This window comes from Chiloscyllium plagiosum, chromosome 20 (assembly GCF_004010195.1).
Source record: "Chiloscyllium plagiosum isolate BGI_BamShark_2017 chromosome 20, ASM401019v2, whole genome shotgun sequence".
Lineage (NCBI taxonomy): Eukaryota > Metazoa > Chordata > Chondrichthyes > Orectolobiformes > Hemiscylliidae > Chiloscyllium > Chiloscyllium plagiosum.
The window spans coordinates 51,128,825-51,140,552 of NC_057729.1; the positions used below are offsets into that span (position 1 = coordinate 51,128,825).

Genomic DNA, 11,728 nt, shown 5'->3' on the forward strand with positions numbered 1-11,728 from the left:
TTGTGCCATTCTGTAACAATTCAACTGGCTCAAGGCCAGCCATGTTGAATTATAATGGCCTCCATTCCTGGCCCAGAGCAACTCTCCACGCAGCATCTCAAGGTGTATCAGACACCTCACTGTCTGACTACCCAACGGATTAATATTTCCATAAGATGCATGCATCATTACGGCCTAAGCTTGACCAGCGCTCCCTTAGCATTCACACTCTACAGGGCCACATATGAGAGCAGTTAGGAATCAACCACATTGCTGCAGGCTGGATTCACGTGTAGGCCAGACCGGGTGAGGATGGCAGATTTCCTTCCTGAAAGGACTCAGATATGTTTTTATGACAATTAACAATAGCTTCACAGTCACCATCACTGAGACCAGGTTAATATTCCAGATTAATTTGTTGCATTTAAAATTCCACCGGCTGCTATGGTAGGACTTAAATCAGTATCCCCAGAGCATTAGCCATGGTATCTGGTATCACAGTCCACAGACATTATCACTACACCACTGTCTCGCTCCCTGGTCACGAATTCTTGCTGAATGAAACCTTTTGTGGATTTGAGGGTAATTTTCAACCAGTTTTGTGATTCCCCCACTCTATCTCAGTCAGAAAGGGCTCATGTTTCCATCTCCATCACATCATCCATTAATGTATCTGACTACCCAATTAATATTCCCAGGAGGTGCGCAATTGGTCAGGGTCTAAGTTTTGACCAGTGCTTCCCACGCATCCACACCCTGGTACAGATCAATAGGTGCCTCTGAATCGCCACACAACTACTTGTGTTTAAAGATTACCTTGAGACGAGATGTTACACACACAGCTTAAATCAGAAAGGCATTCTGACACCCAGCAGGACACTGAGGCAGGTGACTAAAGACTTAGTCAAAGAGATAGATTCTAAGGAGCTTCTTATAAACGAGACACAGGCAGAGGGCTTTAAGGAGGGAATTGCTGAGCGCAGCCTGAAGCAGCTGAAGGCTATTTCCCAATTGTCTCCTCAACACCTCGGGCATGTCTGCACAGGCCTGTGGAAACTACACCACGTCTCTGGCCTCTACGGAGTGAATCTGAATGATATAACATCAATCTTTCCATGTCTAAAAGTAACAGCAGCAGCAATCTGATCCAAACCAAAATGTCCCTTCACAGCAATACCCCAGCAGTAACCTGTAGTCTATTGTGAGCCATTGTATAGCAGACTAAGGAAGAACAGCAGAGGAGATATCCCAGCGTTGTGACTGATATCAATCACTGAGTGTCGCTAAACATTCGGCATGTCCATAAGGACCCTCACCAACGTTTACAATTGCACCTAAGAATGTACTGTATTTGGATGTGTCATGGCCTGGTGTGGCAACTGCGCTGCCCAGGACCATAAGAAACTACAGAAAGTTGTGAACACAGCCCAGACCATCACAAAAGCCAACCGCCCATTCACGGACTCCATCTATACTTCCCGTTGCGGTGGAAAGGCTACCAGACAGTATGAAAGACCCCCCCCCACCCTGGTAATACTCTCTTCCAACCTTGTCCACCTGGCAGAAGACACAAACTTGAACACACGCACCAACAGGTTGAAGAAAAGCTTTTTCCCTGCCATTTTTAGACTTCTGAATGGACGTTTCTAATCTGAAACCTAATATTGATCTTGCTTTTGTGCAACTCCTGTATGCCTTGTATGCCTCACTCTGCCTAAACACCCAATGATCTGTGTGTCCTTGTTTGTTATGATCCGCCTGGTCTGCTCTCAAAACAAAACTTTTCATTGTACTTAGGTACATGTGACAATAGTACATCAAAACAATCAAAAAAAACCTTGCCATTTTGCTCGTTTTGAGGGCTTGCAAATTTTCTGCCACGCTTTTTTGACCAGTGGTCAACAAACATCTTAAACCACTGTGACCCCATTTTGAGGTTTGAAAACTGTCACGACTCTTCAGCAAGAACTTTACCAGCAAGGCTAGGGGACAGACGAGAGAATGGGGGAGTTTGTTAGGGTGACATAATTTGGCCAAAGCTCGCCTTCAGATTTTATACCCCTAAAACTTAAACCCATGACTGTGCTTGTGATTCCAACCCATTTAGGAGTGGCATCCGGGAAGCCCCTGGACAATACTTAAAAAATATTTTGTCAAACGTGAAGAATTTTGGGAAGTCACGGTGCCACATAAATGCAAGTTTACTCCTCCCTTCTGTTTTCTAGCGGGGGGCTATGTATTGCTGTCTTTGGCGCTGCCACGCAGGTGGGCAAAGTATTTGCGGTATACTGTAAACGCTCACACACAGTTTTTAAAAAAGTGCTACAGGGAAATAGCTGCCAACATCACACCAACAGTCAGAAAACATCTGCAGGCTGCCTCAGTTCACCATGTGTCCGGTCAGTCTACAAGGTGGCTTTCATTGGGCCACCCAGCATTCCAGGATATTGGAGTACAGTAGAATCCTGTTAAATGCATACAGCGACAAGAATTTCTGCTGGGGGCCATGCAAGGGCACTCTCATTCACAAGCATGGACAGCAAGGGGCCCATTACTGTCGTCTCGAGTGGCCTGGGGGAGGGGAACGCACTCCCTTTTCCTCCAGACAGACAACGAGTTGTTATTATTACGGAGCTGACTACAGCAGGGCTATAGGCAGTACTGTTTGTAAAAGGATGTGACAGCATTAATATATCTACCTATCAGGGAGAGATAAATCAGGGGGATTTTCTAAATGGTGAGGAACGAGGGACTGTAGAGGAGCAATGAGATTTGGACATCCAAGCAGACAAATCATTTAAAGCTTGCGGCCAGGTACAAAAAGCAATCAAAAGGGCTAATAGAATGTTTGCCTTCATCTCAAGAGGGTTAGAATACAAAAGGAAGAGATGTCGCAGTTAAAGCAGGTTGTTTGTACCTCAACTGAGGTACTGCTTTCAACTGCAGGCACCTCGGTGTCAAAAAGATATCTTGGCTTGAATGGGGTGCACAGCAAATTTATCAAAATGATACAAGGCTGTAAGGATTAAATGGAGGACAGACTGCGCAAACTTTGTTTGTATCCCCTTGAATACTTTGAGGAGAAAGTGAGGTCTGCAGATGCTGGAGATCAGAGCTGTACAGACCCTATTGAATCCCCTTTAATGTCTTAAACAGTTCAGCCAGATCAGCCTTCAGTCTGCAGTATTCAAGGGGAGCTGAAAATGTGTTGCTGGAAAAGCGCAGCAGGTCAGGCAGCATCCAGGGAACAGGAGAATCCAGGGAACAGGAGAATCGACGTTTCGGGCATAAGCCCTTCTTCAGGATTCCTGAAGAAGGGCTAGTGCCTGAAACGTCGATTCTCCTGTTCCCTGGATGCTGCCTGACCTGCTGCAAATCCTGAAGAAGGGCTTATGCCCGAAACGTCGATTCTCCTGTTCCCTGGATGCTGCCTGACCTGCTGCACTTTTCCAGCAACACATTTTCAGCTCCCCTTGAATACTGCAGACTGAAGGCTGATCTGGCTGAACTGTTTAAGACATTAAAGGGGATTCAATAGGGTCTGTACAGTGAAACCACTTTCCCTGGTGTGAGAATCAGGAATGATGGCTGTAATCTTGCAGATTGGGCTGGGCCATTTAGGAGTGGCATCGAGAGGCCCTTTGATACAATAAATCTGGAACATTCTTCCCCAAAATGCTGCAGCTGCTGGAGCAAATGAAGCGATTGAGACTGGAATAAATAGAACTTTGTTCGAAGAGGGCATTAAGGAGCAAAAGCAGGTACATGGAATGGAGGAAGGCATCAATTATGCACTTGAATGATGAAGCATGTTCTAAGGACTGAGAGGCCTTTTCCGACGTTCCTCTAATATATCAGTCGTTCTCTGTGTAAAGCATACCATTACTGACAGTGTATATAAACATAGAATCATTGACACATACAGCATGGATACAGATCCTTTGGTCCAACCAGTCCATGTTGATCATAAGCACAAACTAAACCAGTTCCACCTCCCTGCTCCTGGCTCATATCCCTCCAAACCTTTCCTATTCATGTATTTATCTATGTGTCTTTTAAATGTTGTAACTGTACCTGCATCCACCACTTCCTCAGGAAGTTCATTCCACACACGAACTACCCTCTGTGTAAAACATTTGCCCCTCATATCTTTTTAAAACCTCTCTCCCCTCACCTTAAAAATCTGCCGCGAGTCTTGAAATCCCCCATCCTCGGGATAGACAATTACTATAACCCTATCTATATCCCTCATGATTTTATAAGCCTCCCCAAATGTCACTCTCAACCTCCTATGCTCCAGTGAAAATAGTGCCAGTTTTCCCTTATAACTCAAATCTTCCATACCCAGCAACAACCTGCTAAGTCTCTTCTGAACTCTCTTTAGCTGAGTAATATCCTTCCTATAACAGATACTGGTAGTGTGCTAACAAGATGCCGCACTGGTACTGACCCACCAGAAACAGCCAAAAGGCTTATCTCTATTTGCTGGCATTAACTCTGTTCTTTATTCTTCCATGCGATGTAGGCATTGTTGAGAGGGCCAGCATTTGGTGCCCATTTCTAATTGCCATTGACCTGAATGGTTGGTCAGGGGCCAGTTAAGAGTCAACCGCATTGCTGTGACTCTGGAGTCACATGCAAGCCAGACTGGGCAAGAACAGCCGATTTCCCTTCCTGAAGTATATTAGTGACCCTGATTGATTTTTATGACAATTGATAATATCTTCACAGTCACTATCACCAAGACCAGGTTTATTCTCCATCAGTTGCTGTGCTAAGACTTAAACCAGTGTCCCTGGAGTTTGGCGTGATATTTGGTTTCCTAACTGTTATAGGTCTTCCTGCTGAAGTTAAATGCGGGTCTGTTCAGTTACCAGACACACACCCCACCTTATGCCTCAAATGCATGTAAATATAGTCTGGTTCATGTAAGAGATGCTTTTGGTTTGTTTCGATAGAGTCAAACTCCAAAGTTTGTCTGTTTCCTTGTACAGAACCAAACTGTCTTTGACTATGTACACACTGTACATGTAAAGAATGTTTTCATGAATAAAGTGTATTTTAAGTTCTCTTAAAAAGCTTAGTTTCCCTGTCCACTGACATTACCATCTCCCTCCCTGATCATTAATTCTTGCTGAACGCAACCATTTACAGTCTTGAGGGTAATATTGGACCTGCAGTTGAGTCTTGTGATCCCGCGCACTCTGTCAGAAAGGCCACCAACTTCCAGCTTTTTTACATCACCCCACGTCAGTTCCTCTGCTGCCCTTCCCTAGTGCCTGCCATGGTGCCGTTACCTAACACTCTCAAATCTACATCAGATAGATCGGAGTTTATGTCTCTCTCCAGATACCTGGCCCCAGAATCTGGGCTGGAACGTTGGCCCACCTTGCCTACCTGAATGGCTTTTTAAAAAAGACCACAGAAAGCAAGATGTATTAGGATCCACAAGCTGAAAATTTAGCTTTCCAATCCAAATATGTGATAAACTGCCAAGCATCTCTGGCATAATTTGAATATATAGTAAAGAAAATACATGTATTATATTTAGCATCAATTTAAAAAAAACACTAAATAGATCTAACTCAGAATTGTGTGTTTTGGACAATTGTTCGTCTTATTAGGTGGCAAAGTCACTATTAAAACAAACCTTAATTTAAGGAGAATTAAGACAATTTTGTTTCAGTTACAGAGTCCTATGATTAAAAATAGGAAATAATAAACCATTAAAAATGGTTCACGTGCCAAAGGCATTGCCTATTATCATGGTGTAGCCATTCCACTCAAACAGATTTATTGATAGCACAGTATTTTAAGCTGCTGTTTGAGGAATAAGGCAGTTCTCCCTTGACCTTGATCAACATTCGCCTCTCAAGTAACACCACTAAAACAGATCTAGCCATTTATTTCAATCTACTGTCTGCAAATTAGCTGCCAAGTATATGACCACATTGCAATAACTAATCACTCCTTGAATGTTGTTCAATGACTGTGTAGGGTCTTGAAACCACCTGAGGTCAGTTCCTTCCTCAATTTTGCTTTGGCACTTTTGAGATTTGGCTCCCATCTTCCACCCTCAAAATTGTCCTTTAGGGAAGGAATTTGGATTAGTGGTGCTGGAAGAGCACAGCTGTTCAGGCAGCATCCGAAGACAGGCAAAATCGACGTTTCGGGCAAAACCCTTCATCAGGAATAAAGGCAAAGAGCCTGAAGCGTGGAGAGTTAAGCTAGAGGAGGGTGGGGGTGGGGAGAAAGTACAATAGGTGAGTGGGGGAGGGGATGAAGGTGATAGGTCAGGGAGGAGGGTGGAGTGGATAGGTGGAACAGAAGATAGGCAGGTAGGACAAGTCATGGGGACAGTGCTGAGCTGGAAGTTTGGAACGAGGGTGAGGTGGGGGAAGGGGAAATGAGGAAACTGTTGAAGTCCACATTGATGCCCTGGGGTTGAAGTGTTCCGAGGGGGAAGATGAGGCGTTCTTCCTCCAGGCGTCTGGTGGTGAGGGAGTGGTGGTGAAGGAGGCCCAGGCCCTCCATGTTCTCGGCAGAGTGGGAGGGGGAGTTGAAATGTTGGGCCACAGGGCAGTGTGGTTGATTGGTGCGGGTGCCCCAGAGATTTTCCCTAAAGCGCTCTGCTAGGAGGCGTCCAGTCTCCCCAATGTAGAGGAGACCGCATTGGGAGAACGGATGCAATAAATGACATTAGTGGATGTGCAGATAAAACTTTGATGGATGTGGAAGGCTCCTTTCGGGCCTTGGATGGAGGGGAGGGAGGAGGTGTGGGCACAGGTTTTGCAGTTCCTGCGGTGGTAGGGGAAGGTGCCAGGATGGGAGGGTGGGTCGTAGGGGGGTGTGGACCTGACCAGGTAGTCACGGAGGGAACGGTCTTTGTGGAAGGCGGAAAGGGGTGTGGAGGGAAATATATCCCTGGTGGTGGGGTCTTTTTAGAGGTGGCGGAAATGTCGGCGGATGATTTGGTTTATGCGAAGGTTGGTAGGGTGGAAGGTGAGCACCAGGGGCGTTCTGTCCTTGTTACGATTGGAGCGGTGGGGTCTGAGGACGGAGGTGCGGGATGTCGACGAGATGCATTGGAGGGCACCTTTAACCACATGGGAAGGGAAATTGTGGTCTCTAAAGAAGGAGGCCATCTGGTGTGTTCTGTGGTGGAACTCCACCCTCCTCCCTGACCTATCACCTTCTTCCCCTCCCCCACTCACCTATTGTACTCTATGCTACTCTCTCCCCACCCCCACCCTCCTCTAGCTTATCTCTCCACGCTTCAGGCTTTATTCCTGATGAAGGGCTTTTGCCCGAAACGTCGATTTTGCTGCTCCTCGGATGCTGCCTGAACTGCTGTGCTCTTCCAGCACCACTGATCCAGAATCTGGTTTCCAGCATCTGCAGTCATTGTTTTTACCTTTAGGGAAGGAAGCCTGCCTTCTTTCGCCAGTCCAGCTCATGTGTGACATGAGATCAGCAGCATTGTGCTTGGCTCCTGACAGTCCTCTGAAATGGCCTGGCAAGCGTTGCAGTTAAGGGCATCTGGGCGGAAGCAACAAATGCAGCAACACCCATATCACAGAAACAAATAAAAAATGCAAACTCAGAACTAAAAGAAAAGCTTCCATTTATATAGCACTTCTCATGATCACTGGAGTTCTTAAAACACTTTGCATCCTGTGAACTATTTTGATTTTTGTTCAGAAAAGATTTACAAGCATGTTGCCAGGGTTGGAGGTATTGTGCTACAGGGAGAGGCTGAACAGCTGGGGCTGTTTCCCCTGAAGCATTGGAGGCTGAGGGGTGACCTTATAAAGGTTTATTAAATCTAAGGCAGACTTCAGGCAACAACACAAAGTGGCCGAGCAGAGACTGATAACCAAGTTCGGAATCCGTGAGGATGGCCTCAAACGGGACCTTGGGTTCATGTCAAGCTACAGGTGACCCCACTGCACTACAAACACACACAAACACACACTCTCACAAACACACACTCCTACAGACACAACCACACACACACACTCATACAGACCCACACACACACTCCTACAGACACAGCCACACACACACACACTCCTACAGACCCACACACTCACTCCTACAGACACACACACACACTTCTTCAGACCCATACACTCACTCCTACAGACTCACACACACACTTCTACAGACCCACATACACACTCCTACAGACCCATACACTCACGCAGTCTCTCTCCTATACACAAACTCTCTCACATACACCCCCTCCCTGCACACACCCACCCACATGCACACACGCACAGATCTAAAGTTTGTGGGGTGAATTTGTACTTGCAGGATTACATTTTATCTTGCTCAAAAACTGCATGAATCCATATGAGATTCTGTAAATCCCTTTTTTAGATTAGAATCAGTCTGAACACTGGGGCACAGGCAGCCTCACACTTTCAATGCATTATGTGGACAAACCTATTGTTAAAGTTCACTTGAGAATGTAACTTTAAGAAAGTTCTGGGATTTACATATGAAAGAACTGAAACCAACATGCCCATTCTAAAAAATGAGAGACTTAACAAACAATCAAGGTATTTTTCAATATATAATTTCAGTTACATCACACTGAAAACTTTTACTACAAACTCTTATACTCCACAACCACCTGATGAAGGAGCAGTGCTCCAAAAGATAGTGCTTCCAAATAAATCTATTGAACTGTAACTTGGTGTTTTGTGATTTTAACTTTGTACACCCCAGTCCAACACCGGCACCTCCAAATTATGTTTATCATAGAAATTGTACTGTTCCTCACTCTGTATATACATGATATTGCACTGTGACTATGTTTATCAAAGATATTATACTGTCCCTAACCCTGTATATACCAGATAGTGCACTGTAACTATGTTTAGGAGAAAGTGAGGACTGCAGATGCTAGAGTCCAGAGTTGAAAAGTGTGGTGCTGGAAAAGCGCAGCAGGCCAGGCAGCATCCAAGGAGCAGGAGTATCGACGTTTCGGGCATAAGCCCTTCTTCAGGCGCTTTTCAACTCTGGTCTCCAATATCTGCAGTCCTCACTTTCTCCTAGTTGATCTTAACCTACTGCGAATCCTCTTGCAAGGATGCCTACCTTGAAGAAGCTCTCCCCTTCCCTCTACAAGGATCTCAGTGAGTATCCTGAAGAAGGGCTTATGCCAGAAACATCGATTCTCCTGCTCCTCGGATGCTGGCTGGCCTGCTGCGCTTTTCCAGCATCACACTTTTCAACTCTGTAACTATGTTTATCAAAGTTGTTGTACTGTTCCTCACCCTGTATATACCCGATATTGCACTGTGATCATATTTATCAAAGTTATTGTACTGTTCCTTACCCTGTATATACCCGATATTGCACTGTGACTATATTTATCAAAGTTATTGTACTGTTCCTTACCCTGTATATACCCGATATTGCACCGAGACCATATTTATCAAAGTTATTGTACTGTTCCTCACCCTGTATATACCCGATATTGCACTGTGACCATATTTATCAAAGTTATTGTACTGTTCCTTACCCTGTATATACCCGATATTGCACTGTGACTATGTTTATCAAAGTTATTGTACTGTTCCTTACCCTGTATATACCCGATATTGTACTGTGACTATGCTTATCAAAGTTATTGTACTGTTCCTCACCCTGTATATACCCGATATTGCACTCTGACCATATTTATCAAAGTTATTGTACTGTTCCTCATGTAAATAACAGATATTGCATTATTTCTAAACTTTGTATACAACAGATTTTGAATGATTCCAGACTCTGGAAATACCAGTTATTACACCATTGTTGACCATGTGTGTAAGCCATACCACAGGGTCCTCTAGATTATTCATAGCAATTACATAGCATACTGATTATCAATTAGCCATTGCCAGCCGGGATCTGTACGAAGCAAAGCAAAACAAGTTCAAGAGCAACTGGTGCAAATGAACAATGAGCGTAGAACAAAGATTCTGTACTGTGTGTTTTCATTAGGCAACTGCAAGAAAACTGACGGGGAATTCTACTCGAACTATTTTGAGATGTCTTTAAGAAATTAACTGGAGTAAAATTACAAATGGTTGCAACTGCTATTGCTTTGACTTGCACTATACATTAAAAAAAACACGCACACAGACAAGGATCACAACCCGAGTCCTGGGAAAGACACTCAACTAAATGGGCTGAGAATCAACAACACCACAGCCCCCACAACCCCATCTGTCACATCGCCCAAGGACACAATAACACAATAACTACGTTTAGCATCAACACATTGGCTCCGATGAAAGTTACAGCGAGACCCCCTCCCAACCCCCTTCCCAGCAACCGGCCCTCTCTGTTTCAACAATTACTTTATAAGGCAAATTAATAAAAAGGGAGTATTCTTAACATGTGGCTTTGGACAGCATTTTGGACAGGGAAGTTTACTTTCCTCGTCCTCTCCCACCCCTTAACCCTTTCCCACTGGAACTGAACAAAGACAAAAGTGCCCCCTCGAAGCAGCTGAACGGAGTGGACTTGCTGGACGGTCAGTACTTACCCTGATAGGAGCCAGAAATTCCCACCATTTCCAATCGAGTTGGGCAAAGTTTCGGAGCGAAAGACACCGAGAGTTCCGACCAGGGATCTTAAAAATCAAAAACAAAGGTCCACTTTGGTTTACAGGAGGCTGGGTGAAGGTCTCCTCCTGCTTTTTCTGCGTGTCTGTCTGTGGTCGCTGCACTGAAGAAGCTGGCTCCTCGTGTCTGATCGATTGACCAGCCCCTGAATGGAAATGGAGCAAGATCAGACTTCAAACGCACAGGCTCAGCCAATGCAGCAAGGAGGGCTGTAACACACACACATTCCCCCCTCCCTCCACTCTGCACCAGTTGAACGCACGGCCAAGTTAGCAGACACAGCTCAGGTTGCATCTCCTACACTCCTATCCCGCCCCACTTTCCCAACTCCCCATCTCCTGGTACAGCTCGTTGGGAAAGGAGCCGAATTGTTCCATCTAAGCAAGTACTTTTTTAAATGCAACAGCCCAGAAGTCAGCGTCCGAGACCAAGCAAAAACCCAAACCCGCTGCCTTCCTCATCGTCTTCACACTCTTTTTAAAAGTTCCGTCCTCTGGTCAACAGCAGTCCAGGGAAAACTTCAGCGAAGGAACTGCATTCATGTAGCACCTTTCACAACTTCAGAACGATCCTCTTTTCTTGTGCGGTCTGGCGTCAAATTAGATTTGGTTCCGAGGCAGACTGATCGAGGAGTCAAAGTCAAGTCCGGTTTAAATTAGACAGTTAAGCAATGTATTATATAATTACATAATATAATTTAACACCAAATATGGCTATACGTGAATATGCCAGGCACTGATTCATGGTAACATTAAAAAAGGACGATAAGACCATATGATATAGGAGCAGAATTAGGCCATTCGGCCCATCGATTCTGTTCTGCCATTTTATCATGACTGATACCAAAGCCAGACACATTCCTCCCTCACCTCCCTCCAAGGCCCCAAAGGAAACTTCCATATCCGCCACAGATTCACCTGCACCTCCACACACATCATCTATTGCATCCTCTGCACCCGATGTGGCCTCCTCTGTATTGGGGAGACAGGCCGCCTACTTGCGGAACGTTTCAGAGAACACCTCTGGGACACCCGGACCAACCAACCCAACCACCCTGTAGCTCAACATTTCAATTCCCCCTACCACTCCACCAAGGATATGCAGGTCTTTGGACCCCTCCATCG

The 11,728-nt window shown here is 45.2% G+C and overlaps 1 protein-coding gene across 4 annotated transcripts in view; it reads right to left on the minus strand.

Annotated features, from left to right (window-relative positions):
* The window catches only part of LOC122560270 (protein CBFA2T1-like), a 168,954-nt gene extending 158,197 nt beyond the window's left edge, over positions 1 to 10,757 (minus strand). For 3 of the 4 annotated variants that reach the window (XM_043710805.1, XM_043710796.1, XM_043710798.1), the window contains exon 1: positions 10,526 to 10,756. In XM_043710805.1, coding sequence (XP_043566740.1) covers positions 10,526 to 10,553 — 28 coding nt within the window. In that variant the 5' untranslated portion in view covers positions 10,554 to 10,756. Of the gene's footprint in view, positions 1 to 10,525 lie in introns of all 4 variants that reach the window. The other variant, XM_043710804.1, reaches the window with a different exon arrangement.
* Positions 10,758 to 11,728: the final 971 nt, after the last annotated feature.